At 44.0% G+C, this 19,900-nt stretch overlaps 1 protein-coding gene across 1 annotated transcript in view; it reads left to right on the top strand.

Annotated features, from left to right (window-relative positions):
* The window catches only part of CCBE1 (collagen and calcium binding EGF domains 1), a 422,834-nt gene that overhangs the window by 388,681 nt on the left and 14,253 nt on the right, over positions 1-19,900 (top strand). Inside the window, exon 7 of the mRNA XM_088476536.1 lies at positions 12,450-12,553. Coding sequence (XP_088332662.1) covers positions 12,450-12,553 — 104 coding nt within the window. The remainder of the gene's footprint in view (positions 1-12,449; positions 12,554-19,900) is intronic.

Genomic DNA, 19,900 nt, shown 5'->3' with positions numbered 1-19,900 from the left:
TTAAATCTTTTTCCAGCATTGTGGCATCCATTGTCGACCTGACCAAAAAGGGAGCTGACATCCTAAATTGGTTATTTAAGGCGATCCAATCTTTTGAAACTTTCAAGATCGCATTTATCCAGGCACAAGTTCTTCGACATCCTGATCCAGATCTTCCGTTTGTCATAGAAGTAGATGCTTCAGAAGTGGGAGCTGGAGCTGTATTGTCATACAAGGACCCTTCTGATGACAAAATACACCCATGTGCATTTTTTTCTCATAACTTTTCTTCTGCTGAACGCAACTATGACGTGGGTAACCGGGAGTTGCTGGCAATTAAATGGTGGGTCTTCGAGGACTGGACACACTGGCTGGAAGGAGCCAAGCATCGGATTTCTGTCCTGACGGACCACAAAAACCTGTCCTATATCCCATCTGCCAAGAGGTTGAACTCACGACAGGCACATTGTGCATTATTTTTTACCCTATTCAATTTTCTATTTTCCTTTCGACTGGGTTCAAAGAACATCAAGGCTGACGCCCTGTCCAGAAGTTTCAAACCTATTCAACAGACTTTTGGTACTAATGAGGCTATCATTCTGTATACCTCATTCCATTGTGCTTTTAATCGAAATCTGGCAGAACTCATTCAAGCCTGTCAGTCCGAATCACCCCTGGAGAGGCTTTCTGGTCAGTTGTTTACCCCAGAGAAATTTATAAGAGCAGTTTTACTGAATTTCCACACTTGTAGAGCTTCTGGTCACCCAGGCATCAGTAAGACATATGAATTGCTCTCTCACTCTGTTTGGTGGCCATCATTGACCCAAGATGTGCAGGAATTTGTTCTGGCTTGTGAGATCTGCGCCCAGAATAAGACACCTTGTATGGCTCCTTCAGGCTTGTTACTTCCACTTTCTATACCTAGGAGACCTTGGACTCACATCGCCATGGATTTTATTGTCGACATTCCCATGTCTGCCCGATGTTCTGTGATCTGGACGGTAGTCGATCGATTCAGTAAGATGGCACATTGTATTCCATTACAAAAGCTTCCCTCTGCCAAAGAACTTTCCAGCCTATTTCTTCAACATATCTTTTGGGTACATGATTTACCGATGGATATTGTTTCCAATCAGGTAACACAATTCATTGCACAGTTCTGGAAGGTGTTCTATGCTGCATTGGGCATTGACCTCAGTCTCTCCTCAAGGTACCATCCGCAAACCAATGGCCAAACTGAAAGCATTAACCAATGCCTTGAACACTATCTACACTGTTATATTTCCAAGTGTCACAGTGACTGGGTATTGCATTTACCACTTGCTGAATTTGCATTTAATAACTCATGCCATTCTGCATCTACGGTATCTCCATTTTTTTGTGTTACAGGGCAACATCTGAGGTGTAACGTGTTTGACTCCTGTGCACCAGTCAATTCTTCTGTCTCACGGCTCCGTTATATCTGGAAGAAAGTTCATCTAAGTCTTCGGAAGGTATCTCTTCGCTCCAAGAGAATTTCTGACAAACATCGAAGACCATGTGGATTTAAAAAATTATTTGGTTTGGCTCTCCACTAAAAATATCAGGCACCGCCAACCAACTCAGAAGTTTGGCCCCAGGTTTATAGGTCCATTCTGTATTATTTCACAGGTGAATCCGGTTGTCTTCAAACTTCAGTTACCCAAATCTCTCTCCGTATCAATAATACCTTCCACTGTTCTTTGTTCAAACTAGTTTTTTCTTCAGCAAAATTCAAATCGAAGGCCTCCTCCAAACCTGCTCCAGTTGTGGTCCACGGTCAGCATGAGTTCATTGTGGAAAAGATCTTGGACTCTAGAATTTCCAGGGGTCGTCTTCAGTCTTTAGTCCACTGGAAGGACTATGGTCCGGAGGAACATTCTGTGGTCCCTGAGACTACGCTACATGCTCCCAGGTCAAGGAGATGTTTCTTCCATGACTTTCCAGACAAACCAGGTTCTGGGGCTTCCTCAACCCCGCATCAAGAGGGGGGTACTGTTACCAACCGCGTTTTGGCCTCTTAATATAGTGCCTGGACAGGATGGGGTTACTTCAGTGTTTTCTCCATGACAGGATGATTGGCATGCCCCAGGAAGTGAGGTCATGCTTCTCCTGCTGGGTGATTGGTGCTCCTGGTTATTTGTACCCATTGGATCTCTGCTGCATTGCCGACTATACTGGATTTCTGATCCCATCACGCTGTTGTCCTTCAGTCCCCGTGCTCCATTGACTCGAGACCGGCTTCTCTGACTTCCACCGCATCACAGCTGAACTACTCTCCCCAGGTCTCTGTGCTGTCAGCGGCTCTCCTAAGCCGCAGCACCAGCTGAATCCTGCTGGCTCCTGGTGCTGGGTGCTCCCTCATCTTCGGACCAGTTTCTCCGACATCCCTGTGCTGCCATCGGCTCTCCTAAGCTACATCACCAGCTGAATCCTGCTGACCCCTGGTGCGGGGCGCTTTTCGTCTTCAGACCAGCTTCCCTGGTATTCCTGTGCTGCCATCGGCTCACTTAGCCGCAGCACCATCTGCTAATTGACTGTCCCACAGGCTCCCTTGGCCATACCATCGGTCTGTTGACCACTACCATCGGCTCTGTATCTGCACCATCTGCCCCTTGGTCGAACCATCAGCCTGTTGGCCAGTATAATTTGCTCCTTAGCGGCAACATCAGCCTATTGGCCATTCCTTTGGCTCACCAGCCATCACCATCAACTCCTTAGCCGCACCATTGGCTCAATAGCTGCATCATCGGCCCCCTGGCCGCACCATCGACCTGTTGGCCATTATCATCGGCTCCTTAGCCACAACCTTGGCCTATTGGCCATACCTTTGGGCCACCACCATTGGCTCATCAGCCATCACCATCGGCTCTTTAGCTGCACCATCGGCTCATTAGCCACACCATCGGCCTATATGCCATCCCATCGGCCACCAACATCAGCTCATTAGCCGCAGGTCTAGCTCGCAGGTCACACTATCGGCCACACCATCGGCTTACTCATCACATTAAACTGTATCGTCGGTTCCTAAACCACAACAACAGGATTCTCAGCAATTCAAGCTCCTTCTTTCCGAACCATCGGCCTTCTTGACACTTCAGCTCCAACGCCTGCTTCTCCCTGTCTATCTGGACTCTAGACGGTTACCATAAAAGGTATATCTGGAGACCGTAACAGTTGGTCCATATCACCTAACTAGTCTCTTCCAATGGTAGCCCTGTGGTCTCTCAGCTGATCCTCTGATCCAGTGATGAGCTACCTAAGGGTATTTAAGTCTGATTCCAGGAACAGGAAACTGCTGTTCAACTTTGCTGTTCCAGTGATTGTTTGCTCTCCAGTGTTTTCCCTGTTATATCCCCAGTGTGTTGTTTCAGCCTCACGCTGACCTCTCCAATGTCACTTGTATTAGCTCCCATGCTAATTATCAGCGTGTTACTTCTGCTTTCTCACAGAACTCCAGTGTCTCATGTCGCAGTTCCTTTGTTATCTATTAGTGTGCTGCTCAGATCCCAAGCTGACTGTGTTACATGTGCCAGGCTTCAAGCTAATTACTAATTCGGCTATCAACCTGCATTCCTGTTATTACATCTCCTACATTTCTTAGTGCATCTCCTTTGTTCAAGTATTCAGTTCAACTCCTGTGTTCAGGTGTTCAGTTCATCTCCTGTGTTCAAGTATTCAGTTCATCTTCTGTGTTCAACTATTCAGTTCATCTCCTGTGTTCAAGTATTCAGTTCATCTTCTGTGTTCAAGTATTCAGTTCAACTCCTGTGTTCAATTGTTCAGTTCATCTCCTGTGTTCAAGTATTCAGTTCAACTCCTGTGTTCAAGTGTTCAGTTCAACTTCCTGTGTACAATTATTCAGTTCAACTCCTGTGTTCAAGTATTCAGTTTAACTCCTGTTTTCAAGTCTTTCAGTTCATCTCTTGTGTCCAAGTATTCAGTTCAACTCCTGTTTTCAAGTATTCAGTTCAACTCCTGTGTTCAAGTATTCAGTTCATCTCTTGTGTTCAAGTATTCAGTACAACTCCTGTGTTCAGGTTTTCAGTTCAACTCCTGTGTTCAGGTTTGCAGTTCAACTCCTGTTTTGAAGTAATCAGGTAATCTGCATTCAAGTATTCAGTTCATCTCCTGTGTTCAATTATTCAGTTCAACTCCTGTGTTCAAGAATTCAGATAATCTCCTTGTTCAAGTATTTAGTTCATCTTCTATGTTCATTTCATCTCCTGTTTTCAAGTATTCAGTTCATCTCCTGTGTTCCAGTATTCAGTTCAACTCCTGTGTTCAGGTTTTCAGTTCTTCTCCTGTGTTCAGGTTTTCAGTTTATCTTCTGTGTTCAAGTATTCCATTAATCTTCTGTGTTCAAGTATTCAGTTCAACTCCTGTGTTCAAGTATTCAGTTCATCTTCTGCATTCAAGTGTTCAGTTAATCTCCTGTGTTCAAGTATTCAGTTAATCTCCTACTTTTACTATTACAGTGTCATTCCTTAGATTCCTCGTCTCTCCAAGGTACCTAGCCAGGGGGCTGCAACCTGCTCACTCAGTGCCACGAAACCCACAGCCCAATTGGAGGGGTCACTGGTGAAGACCACCGAGTGGGTTAGACTCCGTGCCTCTGGCTAGGTCTTGCCAACACCTGGGTTTGACCTTTATTAAGGGAACTAGGACTGTCACTTCCCTAGCCATCCGAACCCCCCTGGCTCACCGTCCTCCACAGTATTCAGTTCAACTCCTGTATTCAGGTTATCAGTTCAACTCCTGTGTTCAAGTATTCAGTTCAACCTCCTGTGTTCAAGTATTCAGTTGAACTCCTGTGTTCAAGTATTCAGTTGAAATCCTGTGTTCAAGTATTCAGTTCAACTCCTGTTTTCACGTATTCAGTTCATCTCTTGTGTTCAAGTATTCAGTACAACTTCTGTGTTCAGGTTTTCAGTTCAACTCCTGTGTTCAGGTTTTCAGTTCAACTCCTGTGTTCAAGTATTCAGTTAATCTTGTGTTCAAGTATTCAGTTCATCTCCTGTGTTCAAGTATTCAGTTCATCTTCTATGTTCAGGTCATCTCCTGTGTTCAAGTATTCAGTTCATCTCCTGTGTTCAAGTATTCAGTTCAACTGCTGTGTTCAGGTTTTCAGTTCAACTCCTGTGTTCAGGTTTTCAGTTCAACTCCTGTGTTCAAGTAATCAGTTCAACTCCTGTGTTCAAGTATTCAGTTCATCTTCTGTGATCAAGTATTCAGTTCATCTTCTGTGTTCAAGTATTCAGTTAGTATTCAGTTCATCTCCTGTGTTCAAGTATTCAGTTCATCTCCTGTGTTCAAGTATTCAATTCATCTCCTGTGGTCAGGTTTTCAGTTCAACTCCTGTGTTCAAGTAGTTCATCTCCTGTGTTCAAGTATTCAGTTCAACTCCTGTGTTCAAGTATTCAGTTCATCTTCTGCATTCAAGTATTCAGTTAATCTCCTGTGTTCAAGTATTCAGTTAATCTCCTACTTTTACTATTACAGTGTCATTCCTTAGTTTCCTCGTCTTTCCAAGGTACCTAGCCAGGGGGCCGCAACCTGCTCACTTGGTGCCACAAAACTCACAGCCCAATTGGAGGGGTAACTGGTGAAGACCACTGAGTGGTTTAGACTCTGTGCCTCTGGCTAGGTCTCACCAACACCTGGGTTTGACCTTTATTAAGGGAACTAGGACTGTCACTTCCCTAGCCATCTGAACCCCCCTGGTTCACCGTCCTCCACAGTATTCAGTTCAACTCCTGTGTTCAGGTTTTCAGTTCAACTCCTGTGTTCAAGTATTCAGTTCAACCTCCTGTGTTCAAGTATTCAGTTCAACTCCTGTGTCCAAGTATTCAGTTCATCTCTTGAGTTCAAGTATTCAGTACAACTCCTGTGTTCAGGTTTGCAGTTCAACTCCTGTGTTCAGGTTTTCAGTTCAACTCCTGTTTTCAAGTATTCAGTTAATCTTTTGTGTTCAAGTATTCAGTTCATCTCCTGTGTTCAAGTATTCAGTTCATCTTCTGTGTTAAAGTATTCAGTTCATCTTCTGCGTTCAAGTATTCAGTTCATCTTCTATGTTCAGGTCATCTCCTGTGTTCAAGTATTCAGTACAACTCCTGTGTTCAGGTTTTCAGTTCAACTGCTGTGTTCAGGTTTTCAGTTCAACTCCTGTGTTCAAGTAATCAGTTCAACTCCTGTGTTCAAGTATTCAGTTCATCTTCTGCATTCTAGTATTCAGTTCATCTCCTGCATTCAAGTATTGAGTTAATCTCCTGTGTTCCAGTATTCAGTTAATCTCCTGTGTTCAAGTATTCAGTTCACCTCCTGTGTTCAAGTATTCAGTTCATCTTCTATGTTCAGTTCATCTCCTGTGTTCAAGTATTCAGTTCAACTGCTGTGTTCAGGTTTTCAGGTCAACTCCTGTGTTCAAGTAATCAGTTCATCTTCTGTGTTCAAGTATTTAGTTCACCTTCTGTGTTCAAGTATTCAGTAAATCTCCTGTGTTCAAGTATTCAGTTCACCTGCTGTGTTCAGGTTTTCAGTTCAACTCATGTGTTCAAGTATTCAGTTCATCTCCTTTATTCAAGTATTCAGTTCATCTCCTGTGTTCAAGTATTCAGTTCATCATCTATGTTCAGTTCATCTCCTGTGTTCAAGTATTCAGTTCATCTCCTGTGTTCAAGTATACAGTTCAACCCCTGTTTTCAAGTGTTCAAGTATTCAGTTCATCTTCTGTGTTCAAGTATTCAGTTCATTTTCTGCGTTCAAGTATTCAGTTCATCTCCTGTTTTCAAGTATTCAGTTAATCTCCTGCGTTCAAGTATTCAGTTAATCTCCTGCGTTCAAGTATTCAGTTAATCTCCTGTGTTCAAGTATTCAGTTAATCTCCTACTTTTACTATTACAGTGTCATTCCTTAGTTTCCTCGTCTCTCCCAGGTACCTAGCCAGGGGGCCGCAACCTGCTCACTCGGTACGGTGAAATACACATCCCAGTGGGTTAGACTCCGTGCCTCTAACTAGGTCTCCCCAACACTAGGTTTGACCTTTATTAAGGTAATTAGGACGGTCACTTCCCTTGCCATCCAAACCCCCCCGGCTCACCGTCCTCCACAGAGGAACTCTTCCATCGGATTGTGACACTAAGTGTGTGTGTGGGGGGAGGGTGCTGTCTGTAGTCCAAGTGAGTGTGTGGGGTAGCAGTCTGCAATCAAAGCGTGGGTGGGGGGGATGCCTGCAGTCTAAGTGTGTGTGTGGGGTGGTGGAGGATAGCAGTCTGTAGCCCAAGGGCTATGAGGTTTAGCGAGGAAAGAACCTTGCCCCCAATTATGGATTACCGTGGGTATGTGCGCTCCCGATACCAGCTGTATCCAATTTTTAAAACGTGGTTGCGGGGTTTTCAGAGCGGCGTGTAAAAATTTTTTTTTAAAAAACTGCATTTACCTGCTCTGGGGTCTCTGGTAGTCTCCGCTGCTCCTGGTGGCCTCCCCTCTATTTTCTCACTGGAAAGGGGGCTGCTCGGAGTTCTGGGGGCTGCTGGGAGGCTCATGGGGGTGGTGGGAGGGGCAAGGGCTGCTGGGATATGTAGTTCTCCCTGCGCACATTCTGGGGGGGCACATATATATGCTGGGGGGCCACACACACCGCAGGTCACACACACACAACACTCATACACACACACTTACTCATACACACAAACACTCACACACACTGACATACTCACCCTGCTGCAGAAGACTCGGCTTCCGACGCTGGATGTAGAAGACAGCGCTGCAGAAGGTAAGTAATTATGGACTAATTAAGCTAATTGTAAACATCCAGTTACTTAATTAGTGCTCGGGGGGGGGATGCTGCCGGGGTCCCCGAGCAAGTCCTGCTGATTGTACCTAAAATGTAAGTTTTTAGGAAAAATCACACTTGCTTTGGTGGTGTGAGAATAAAAAGCTCCCGGAGCACAAAAAGATGAAAAAATCTGCACCTAATTGAATAGCAAAAATCCTGCACCTGCAGGAAAACCTCACAGGTGCGGGATTTTTTCTTTTCTCGCCCCCAATTGCAGTCCAAGTATGTGTGTGGGGTAGCAGTCTGCAGTCCAAGCATGGGTGGGGGGATGCCAGCAGTCCTAGGACCTCATTCAGAGTCGGTCGAAGCGGCCGCACGGTCGTACGGGAAAAGGGGCCGGATATGCAAATGATTCCCTCGCAAGTTGCGTCCCTAAGTTCGGATCGGTAGCTGGCCGACCAAGGGGAGGAAGCGGCCGGAATTCAAAAAAATATGCCCCCTTCTCGTACGCATTGCACGTCATCTCCGGGCATATAAGGATTAATCGAGACCATCAGGAACCATCGGAACTGGTCGTAGAGCTTAAGGTTGACCATACCCTCTCTTAAGCTCTGCGATCATGTCAGTGTAAAAACCTCCCATGTCATATGTGCCATGATGCTACTTTGTTAATTTTGCACTCCCATAAACCGTATGCACTCCCATAAAACACCGTTCGCATAATTAGGCACGCCTGCGTTCGGATCTCCACTCCCCCGTTTTCAAGCACCTTCCCTTGTTACGACCCACAAACGCCTCAATCTGTCACTCAAACTACCGACCTGGCTGTGTTCAAGGAGAGAGAAATTTCTGATCGTAGCGGCTAGTTTGCGCACGCGCATTGCGAACTTTACGCATGCGCAGTATAGCGAACATCGTGGGCGTACGACTGTGCGGCCGCTTCGACCGACTCTGAATGAGGTCCCTAGTGTGTGTGTGTGTGTGGGGAGGGGGATGGAGGGGAGCAGTCTGCAGTCCAAGTGTGTGTGGACCTGCCAGGCAGATTACAGGTCCATGTATATACCTACATTCAGCGGCACTCACTGCAAAAAAGAAACACAAGCAGCAAGGTGATCTATATATCACATATGCAGAACCCACATCCTCCCCCTCCTCACAAAACTTGCGTTTGCCCCTTGAGTGTCATGAGAGGACTCACTCCAGCACATGCCGTTGGTAAGTGCGTTGCTTCGGCCAGGTGTTGGGTCAGCTCTGGACCCTGCCCTCCCACAGTAGAGGGCGGGGCTCTGAGTCAATTGGGATCACCCTGTGTTAAGGAGGTTTGTGACAGGGTGGATGGTAGGAGGAGGTGCAGCAGGCAGGAGTGTGCCTGCTGGCTGCTGGGGGCGGGACATGGATAGTCAGAGGCGGAACTGCAGTGGCCAGAGAAATTCTCTGTGCTGTTGTGATGCCCATCTCATGATGCAAGAAAAGGAAACCTTTATTTACAATCCTCCATTTCCTCCAGCACAGTAAGCGTAACGGTTACAAGCTCTACTTCACCAACTTCCTCCAGCACAATACTTGCAGCAGATGGTAACTCCAAACAAATACCTCCTGCACAGTCTCACACAAGTGACACAGCAGTTAAATGGCAGCACATACCCGTAGTTACTGGGCTCAGTAGTTCTACCACAAGTAGCCCGACAAATACATCATACAGCATTCAGGAAGCTCCAGATTTGAAGTTCTTCACACTCGTCTCAATCCTCAAGAAAGACTGTAATGTGTGGCACATCCCAATACACAGGGACCATCTCTCCTTCCATCACCCCGCATACACCTTCTTCAGGCATACTGACGTCCTGTATATCCAGGGACTCTACTACTAGAACACATCCCACTATCCAGGGACTTTTTCAACTAACATGCTGGCAAATTTCTGCAGGTCTTTAACCCTTGCACTACTGGGCTCTTCTGCTTAAGTATATGGTTACTCAGGACTTCTTTAATGGGACTCCCCTCTAGCCACGCTGCTATCTTGCACTGACCCCTCCATCACTATGGTGCATTTCTCCAGGGGCTATCAGCCAGGTATCCAGCATTACACATTCAGGGCCGGCGCTAGGCTTCCCTGCGCCCAGCGCCGCCCGTGCTGCACTGGTGCACTCCTTCCCTCCACCTAGACATTCATCCAATAACAACAGCAGGAGGGTTTTTCCTGTGATGGTGCGTCCAGACTGGGCTGCGCTCCGGGCGACGGCCCTGCTAGCCCGTGACTAGAACCACCACTGTACACATCACAGATGCTCACCCTCTCTAAACACATGGGCTCATTCCACTGCACTCTCCCTTCTCACTGTAGGTATGCCACAGCCAAATAGCACTCTACCTCCTGTATTTTGCAGGGGACTCTCCCCCTCACTGCAGACCTCTTAGCTGCTGCACTGGCTACTGTAGGACTCTTCACAGGAGCCCTTTAACATACAGAGCCTCCCACTTCTTTTTCATTGGGGGAATGACTGCAAAGGGGCTCCTTGCTTAGTGGAGCTGCCCCCCCCCCTCTCTTTAGTATCACAGGGCAACTACCCCTCCTGTCTGTGCCATGGGGTTTACAGCTGGGGACCCAGCTCTTTCCCTTTATAGATTAATTGCAGCTCATGGCAGCCACCATGCATCCTCCCTGGACACCAGGGTACCACAGGACCTCCCTCCTCCTGTCCCATGGCCCCAGCGCAAATTTCCCATCCTCCTTCATGAGGACTGTGACGCCAGGAACATGAGTCTTTAAAGACTCAGGCCCTGACGTGGAGCTTAATCATGGCAGCACTGGGAGGTGGGGCTTGATTGTGGGGCGGAGCTTAAGCCCTCCGCTGCCGGGTATTAGACTGTGACAGCACTTAATGTGCCTGGCGACCCTAGCACTGCAGAATTGTACTGACCCGGGGCGGGGGGCAGATGGCACCCTGCCCCCTAGCTCAGCCCACCCCTGAATAGAGGGGGGACAGAGGAGATAGGGGTGCAGGAGCATTGAGACAGGGGCACATAGGATTGGAAGAGGCAGGAGCACATCAAAGGGGGAGCCGGCAAATGTGCAGATACATTCTCTGGGTATTGTTTGCAAAATATACATATACCCGGCGAGGGTATTTGCAGGGACAGCTTTATCGCAAGCTCTGTCCCGGGATGCAGGACAGAGCTTGCAAGATAATATATTCATGAAATATATGCAAATGTCACATTGCGAATTTACTCAAAATTATTGCATCACAACCGCATCTAAGACGCAGATTGTGATATATATGCCCAAATATTAATCAGCACTTTTTTACCTAATGCTAAGCTGTCCTGCCTTACCTCTCTAATACTATAGTACTTTATTACCTTAGCTGTTTTACAGGCCTCAAGGTCTGCTAGTGTTATTTACTGTATTATTATTATTATTATTATTGTGCTTTATTATTATTATTATTATTATTATTATTATTGTGCTTTATTATTATTATGCATTATTATTATTATTATTATTATTATTATTGTGCATTATTATTATTATTATTATTGTGCTTTATTATTATTATGCATTATTATTATTATTATGCTTTTTTATTATTATTATGCATTATTATTATTATTATTATTATTATTATTATTATGCTTAATAATAATAATGCATAATAATAATAATAATAATAATAATAATACATAGTAATTATTATTATGTTTTTTTATTATTATTATTATTATTATTATTATGCTTTATTAATTATTATTATTATTATTATTATTATTATTATGCTTTATTGTATAAGGACACTAAAACTCTGGAACAAATACAGCCAACAGAGGGCCTGATTCATTATGGATTGCTATTGCGATCTCAGCTGCGATTACGCACGCAGTTCTGCTGTGAAAATGTGCTAATGTTTGCAACCACTCACCTGGCATAGAGACGCGGTATACATCAGTAACATTGAATAACATCAGACCCTCATGCAGAATTACAGCAGGCCTGACCTGTCTCAGAAATTGCAACTCTCGTCGCACACAGAGAGTACTCAAGCTGCGAATGCCGCCGCAGTGTTGTTATGCACGCCCAGGAAACGGCGCTGAAAAGGACAGGCACACCTGAGTTTCTCTGATCACACCCTCGTCCCACCCCCAAACCAATCACTCACTCTGCGATGGCTTTGTATCTGCATACGTGATCGCAGTGCATTCGCAATACTAACCTACACACGCGCACTGCGGTGCATACGAATGCGCAGTACGCACCATCGGCAGGTCTGCGTAAGCTGTTCCTATTGCGATCATTGACGAATCCGGCTATTGGATAGCTTAATGGTATTGATCAGATAAGCAATGCTGTTGATTCTGCATCTACAGCAGGGGGCATGTTTCCAATCATCTCTATCACAGACTGCAAGAGAAGCTGCACTCCAAGCTGCATTTTATATGTAGTCGAAATGCGTAGTGCACAGTTATTTTTGTAACAGCGTTACTACGGAAACCTGATCCTTGACAAAAGAAAAGGATAAAGCCCCATAATATGATTTCACCAAGTCTGTTGTATAACAAAAACAAATTCTAGACCCAAATGTAATAATAGCAGCAGTCTGTCAGCATCTTGTGTTCTCACGTTTATAGGGCAAGTAATGGGTTTATTACAGTCTAACAAACATTGCTTTACTTACAGGAGAATTTGAAAAATCCAACAATGTGTTGAAACCAGGAATTTGCTCGGATACATGCAAGGAATTTCAGCAAATAAAACAGACGGTCTTACAGCTGAAGCAGAAGGTATATGATCTATCCCATACGTAACCTTAATGTATGGAAACAAAGCAAGCATCTGCAGATATGAAACACTTTAAGTTCAGATTTTGGGTAATTTTTCTATTTCATGACTCGCGGAAATAAATTGTTGAATTTGCACCAAAAAAATTGTTATTGCAAAGTGTAAACAGTTTTTTTTCTTCCTCTGTCTTTTGTACACAGTGGTTTCAGACTCATGTATTACTAAATTTGGACCTTAGGAGTTTATTTATCAAAGAACCACCCTCCCGGTGGTTTTCGCATCAGAAGCCTTCACTGAGGGAATTCTGCAATGTCTATTTATCCTGGCTTCCAGTTTCGGTGCCCAAGCCCTCAGGCAGTCGGGCCCTCCAGGGATTTCCCTGTTCCACCTGTTGGCCAGTCCGACCCTGCCGGGGAGCTCAGCTGCACTGGTGACTTTTGTTTCATAAATCATCCCCCCTTAAAGGAAAAATAATTCCCGGTGATAGAAAACCTACCTTTTCCATCTGACTTGATAAATAGACCATTGTAACTTGCTGTTCTATTTTATAACAAGTGTATAATAAGGTGGTTTAGGCTTTGGGATCAGGATATAAATCATACTTACCGACTTTCGGCTCCCTCCTGCCTGTAGGTCTTTCACAGCGGGGGACGTGTCACGGCAAAAGGGGGCAATGCTGCGATTAACTGCAATGTGCAGCAGGGGACGGGGCCACAATGACGCAATTCAGCGTGAACCACGTCACGGGTCCCCCGTGCTACTGGGGTTTACTGTGGAACTGCGGGGGGGGGGGGTGCGGGGGGATCGCCGAATCGGGAGGGTAGTCAAGTATACTATAAATACACATACAAAGTATACTTTAAAGAGGCTTTAGTTCATCATTTTTGGAATTAATGCCTCTTCTTTTAGACAACCCCTGCTCAATAAAACAGTGCAGTAAATAGATGGGTCCACCCATTAACTACCCTACCTGAACCCAATAGCTGACATCTCATAGAGCCACGGAGCTTTACTGAAGAGCTATGTATGGATTGCAGTATTTTTTTTTTGTTGCATCAACAAGATTATTATCTCCTGATCCTGTACACTGTTTTATAAAAATTCAAGGGCCGTTTAAACTTTGGAAACTGAAATAGTTTGAAGAATAAAAATATCACACAAATTACATGTTATGATGTAGTGGCTACAGTACAGTCATTCTCTAAATATTCTATAGAAGCAGATGAAGTAGGATCACATTTACAGTACATGTTACATGTTTACATGTTTATCTACACTGTGTACTACATAGTGAGTATATATATTTGTTTTTACTGTTACATTTCAAAAACAATAAAGCTAAAAAAATGTACTGGAATGCCAAATTTGATATTACATATAATAATGTTATTTTTTTTTCATGATCGTTATATAAAATAAAATATATAAGAGTTTCAGGACTTCTCAAACACTCAGCATCTATTTTATGTGAAGTCCATGAAAGTCACTTAAACTTTGTAAACTAAACACCCAAAAGAGTAGATCAGTCATAAGTCTATACAGTATATCAAACGTTAATGTATTAGATTCATTGATTTCCAATTTATTAGCATCCTGTTGGCCTTGTTATACAATATACACCCGTCATTATTTCTTACAGCACAAGTAATCCTGGACTGGCTGATGTGCGGCAGAACCTCACAGTGCTGCTGACTGTGACTGTTTAAATAATTTTTAAGGCATTTACTAATGTGCTCATTTATGTGTACACTTCAAAGAACAACATTTTTTGGACTTAAAAATATAAATGCCAGGAAAATCCCGGTTGTAATAAATTAAGTTCTATACTTTTGTTAACTAGAGAAAATGTACAATTTGAAGGTAATTAACCTGTGTAAGACGACATATATGTCCATTGTGCTGTTAGTAGCTTAGTGCACCACAGGCAGTTCATTTATGTCCGCTGGTTCCAGTGCAATGGCTGTAAACCACAAGAAACATTTCATCATTCAGTCACAGCATTTAATATAGAACAATATGTATTGGAAACAATATCCACCCTTCTGTTTCCCCCAGAAACCTTAGGAACATCCAAAGTCCGATTAAGACCCTTAGACCAGATACTGGTTGGCCACCAGCCCCTCACTTCCTCTGTTTGTCAAAATAAACATACATAAAAATGTGTTTCAGTATCTTGGCCCTTGGCAAGAGCCTAGGTTACCTAATGGATGATCCAGTAGTGATATCATCATAGACCTCACAATCAAGGAAGGAGAGGCCCTGGATCAAATAAGTCCACGATAGACTCTATACATGAGTGCTGGGGAATTTGGTGATATCAGGGGCACCAAGAGCGAAAAGGCTAGGTGTAAAGTACCCAGACCCAGTAGCCATTCCTCCAAGATGGTATGGCCACGTCCCATCCAGAGACACTGTAACGCAATAGCAACAGTGGGCCTGATATCTCAAGGGGCCATTCTCCTGCACACTTGGTCACCCAATCCCTAAAGTACAGGGACCCAAATTTTTTTTGTGTTGGGTAAAACGCGTTAACATTAGCTTCGATGTCAGACGTACAAGCCAATGTTTTTGTGTGTAAACACATGACAATGGCATTACAGGTAAAAACAAAAACAGAGTAATAATATTATTAATAAATACACACATGCACACACACTCCTGACTGACCAATTTTTTTTCTTGACAAGTAGAAAGCTTTGTCTCTGTCTCTACAGTGGCTGCACCCGCAATAGGAGCCCTGCCTCCTTGCAGCATAATGCCACAATTTGCAGCTACATGGGGATTGTGTGGGGCCAATATTATAAAAGGCAATTCTATGAGAATCGTGTCATTTTGGACCCGTTCATAGAGACACAAATCTGGGCAGTGCCTAACGACACAAATAGCTCCGCCCAGATCCTGTCACTGACCATCAGAAACTATATATAATAAGCACTTTGAGTGCTGTAACAGTCCAAAATAGCATACAGTTTATATTCCAAAATGATGCAAGCTAATTGATAGCAACTCAAACTTGCTGCAATCCACTCCAACTGAAGGGTTATTGGAATAACACTTGAAAAACTAAAACAAGGGGGCGCTAATGGTGCCCCATATCATTCAATTACCATGCAACAGAAATGATTAATTGTGCACGTAATATTTGAATTATATAGGAAAGCTAATGTGGAATAAGGAATTTCTTCAAGTCGCCCTTCACCAGAAAATATCATCTCCAATGGTCATTATAAAATTATATATATATATTTATTATATATACCACAATGTTAAACATGTTTTAGTAATGCCCTCTGAGGGCAACTGGAGATGTGCAGATAAAGGAGTGGTAGTAAGGGGGGGGGGGGGGGGGCTGGTGAATCACAATGACCTGATGCCCCAGACTGCCCACATCATCCTTAATGTTTATTTTGTTAATATTTTTCTTTTTAGTCTCTCAGGATACAACTGGAAAGAAATATACCAACCCTATGCCCTCAGACGGCCAACAACTGAGATGTATTGCATTAATCTGATAATATTTCATAAGGCTCCTTATCATAGCAACATATGTTACTATTTATGTGTGACTACAGCAACAAATCCAATGACAATTAATGAAATCCACCTGTGCCCCATCTAGTCACTGAAAAAAATATATATACCAAAAATACACAAGCATTATGAAGTATAAATATGAGTAAATAATGTACTCAACATACTGCAGTAACATACTGTACAACCCTCTGCGCGCATGATGCAAAAAGCTTTATTGATGAAATTTCTATTATAAGCAAAATAACTTTTCAAATAGAGACCAATGAATAAATAATAATTAAAGATGATAAAGTCATAGTTGCCTGCTCTCCAGTCACATTCAGGAGACTCTTGGATTAGAGGGAGACCTCCCAGATTACTGAGAGAGAAGTCTGCTGCTGCAAGGTGGTTGTGCTGTGGTGAAACGCGTCACGAAGCCCCACCCTCCACAGTAATCACTTCTACTTCTCAGTGGTTACTGTAATGGGTGTGAGTTGATGACAGCTGTTTTCCGACCTCAGCTCTGCATCTCCTGGAACTTATTGAATGTGTTTAATTACACTGTACAACAAATTAATACTTTTAATTTGTTTCCTTTCTAAAAATAGTCATACATTACTAATAGTCATACAGTACTAATAGTCATACATTACTAATAGTCATACATTACTAATTTGAGGTCAAGAAAAACTAAAATGATTTCAGAATGTTTTTACTAGCTCTATTTTTTGAGCTACACTACTTGCACTATACTGTATGTACATTAGTAATATAGTCATAGTGAAAAACCTATTTTAAAATAATCTGATATTTTCTTGATAGAAAATAAATAACAGTTGTTTTAATTCAATCAATCACAAATAAGAACACAAAACGAAACAAACATACAGCATACGAAACAAACATACAGCATATGAAAGTACTATCTAATATAGTGGCCTATTCATGGGGGTGCTTTCTCTTTGCTTGTCGCTTGTCCTCCTCTTCTGGGACATCTCTTGTCACTGTCCAACAGTAGTGATCACCTGCCCTGATATCTTTGTTCCATTGCTGTTATGTCTTGGTGGAATCGCTCACTATGCTTGTCACTCAGTGCACCACAGTTATCTTGTGGGGGTAATCCCGTGATTCGCATATATTTGAATAGGGGAGGGGACAAATAACTGATTCATTTAATTGGGTCATTAGGCCCCGCCCCCTCTGCGCGGAATGCAGATTGCTGGTAAGATTCTCTCCATTCTGCCCACGGCACTAGGAATACCCCTACATCGTCATAAATGGGCTATAGCTCGGAACTCAGAGCTAACTGAGAGTTTTAAATGTCGTATTCATTCTTTGCATGCTGACATCAATTAGAGGTAACTATTTTCACATCGGAAACATTTTCATTGTTGTGCAGTGTTATTATTATAATGCTAGTACAAATGAATATGTTAACCACAAAGAATAATTCTCGTCGTTTAGACTAAACTTGTGAGCAGGGCCATCCTACCTCTTTGTCTGTATGTTATTGCCCAGTCTCGTGTTTTTCCTGTCGCCAGCAGTAGCTAGCTGCTTCTGATTCTCTGATTCACCACAGAAGCTGATAGGAGCTTTCTTTGTTACTCGTGCATTTATTATGTTTGTTATGGGTGTATAGTTTAGGAATTTTTTGTGTTTTGTTTTCATACATGAAGAGAGTTGGGCCTGGTGTATTAGAGAGGATTTCAGCTGTTATTCAAAGCTAGTAGCACAAGTGTATTTCATAGTCAAAGCAAAAATAAATGGGTGTTATGCTGGGTTCACACAATACGATGTGTACCCACCAGATCTAGGCATCGGCAAATGCAAACACACTTACCGATGCTGGGAGTGATGGCAGAGACCATGCTGCATGCCCATCGGGCCTGCATGCAGGCGATGACGCTGAAGGCGCGCATCATCAGCGACATAGCTGGTGCACACTAGCCGATGTAGACGATATGCCGTCCTATCTGGACGACATATCGTCTACTGTGTACCCGGCTTTAGTGTATTGTCACAAGGTGCAGCGCTGCTAATGCTGTGCAAAGCGAATGCCGGGCCAGCGTTTGCTGAAACTCCGCCTACCTCCTGTCCATCATTCTGGGATTGGCCTGGATTGGCTCCTGCGTCCATGTCCTTCTGCTGTGGACGCTGCTCTAATGCCAGTGATAGCGTTTCACCTGTTTCCGGTTCTGGCATTGTCTCCTGTATCTAGTCGAGTATCCAGTCCTCCTGCTTATCTCGTATACCTGCTGTTTGTGTCATCCAGGCGGCACAGGCCACACTCCAGCATCCTCAATACACAAACCAGTGTACTGCGCTTGTGTCAAACCGGCGGCACAGGCCGCACTCCAGCGTCAGTTGCTTGTGTCAACCCGGCGGCACAGGCCGCACTCCAGCGTCCTCAGTACACAAACCAGTGTACTCGTGCTTGTGTCACCTCAGCGGCACAGGCCGCACTTCAGCACCAGCGGCTTGTGTCAACTCAGCCACACAAGTCGCAATCCAACGTCCTTTGTACGCGGGCCACCGTACTTCCTGCAGTCTTCTGTTACAGCAGCCAGCCAAGGCACTTCCAGCCTTCAAGGCTGCTACCGGCCCAGAGGCCGCATCTCATCTTCAGGTCCACAGGCCACAGCCAGCCAAGGCACTTCCAGCCCTCAAGGCTGCTATCGGCCCAAAGGCCGCATCTCATACTGCTGGCCCACAGGCCACAGCCAGTAAGTCACTTCCAGCCCTCAAGGCTGCTGCACGGCCCGAAGGCCACACCAGGCTCACAGGCTTCAGCCACTCGAATCTTATTAGCTTTTTAAGCTGCAACACGACCGCATCTAGCTAAGATAATACCAGCCCTTAAGGCGGTTGCGGGACTATACCCTACTAAGTAATACCAGAGGCTTAGCATGTATATGATGAATGCAAACTTTCCCCTTTCCTATTATTTCCTAGTAGCCAAGACTGTAGAGGGGACTGAGCTACTTTCATAGCCAGTAATCTTCTCCCAGCACTCTGATTGGAGGACAGCGCCAGCCAATCCCCTCTGTGTTTTTTATAGTAGATACCTCTCATCATTGGTAATCATGGAATCGGGACCTGGGGTAGTGGCTGCAGCATGATGGGGATGTGTACGGGCTTACAGTGCTTGTGCTTAGCTTAATGCATCTGTGGTGCTAGCCTGCCCTCCCATCCTACAAAAACACCTTTCTAGTACTGCACCCACTGGAGACACCTGCCCCCAGCAGCAGAAATACCTCACAACTTTCTGCTAATCAGGATGAACATTTTGATTGCCGAACAGCGGGACAGTCACCCTCAAATTGTGACTGTGGCATAGTAGTATGTATTGTGCTTTGTATAGTGGTTATTAGTATGCACTTTGTTTTGTATAGTGGTTTTTAGTATGCACTGTGCTTTGTATAGTGGTTATTAGTATGCACTTTACATTGTATAGTGGTTATTAGTATGTACTGTGCTTTGTATAGTGGTTACTAGTATGCACTTTGCTTTGTATAGTGGTTATTAGTATGCACTGTGCTTTGTATAGTGTTACTAGTATGCACTTTGCTTTGTATAGTGGTTATTAGTATGCACTGTGCTATGTATAGTGGTTATTAGTATGCACTTTCCTTTATATAGTGGTTGCTATTATGCACTTTGCTTTGTATAGTGGTTACTAGTATGCACTTTGCTTTGTATAGTGGTTATTAGTATGCACTTTGCTTTGTATAGTGGTTACTAGTATGCACAGTGCTTTGTATAGTAGTTACTAGGGGATGTTGTCGGCATCCCGGCGTGTAGAATGCCGACGGTCTAAATACCAGCGCCAAAATCCC

This window comes from Taudactylus pleione, unplaced genomic scaffold (genome assembly GCF_031769625.1).
Source record: "Taudactylus pleione unplaced genomic scaffold, aTauple2 ptg000189l, whole genome shotgun sequence".
Lineage (NCBI taxonomy): Eukaryota > Metazoa > Chordata > Amphibia > Anura > Myobatrachidae > Taudactylus > Taudactylus pleione.
This window is presented reverse-complemented; position numbering and strand designations above follow the sequence as displayed.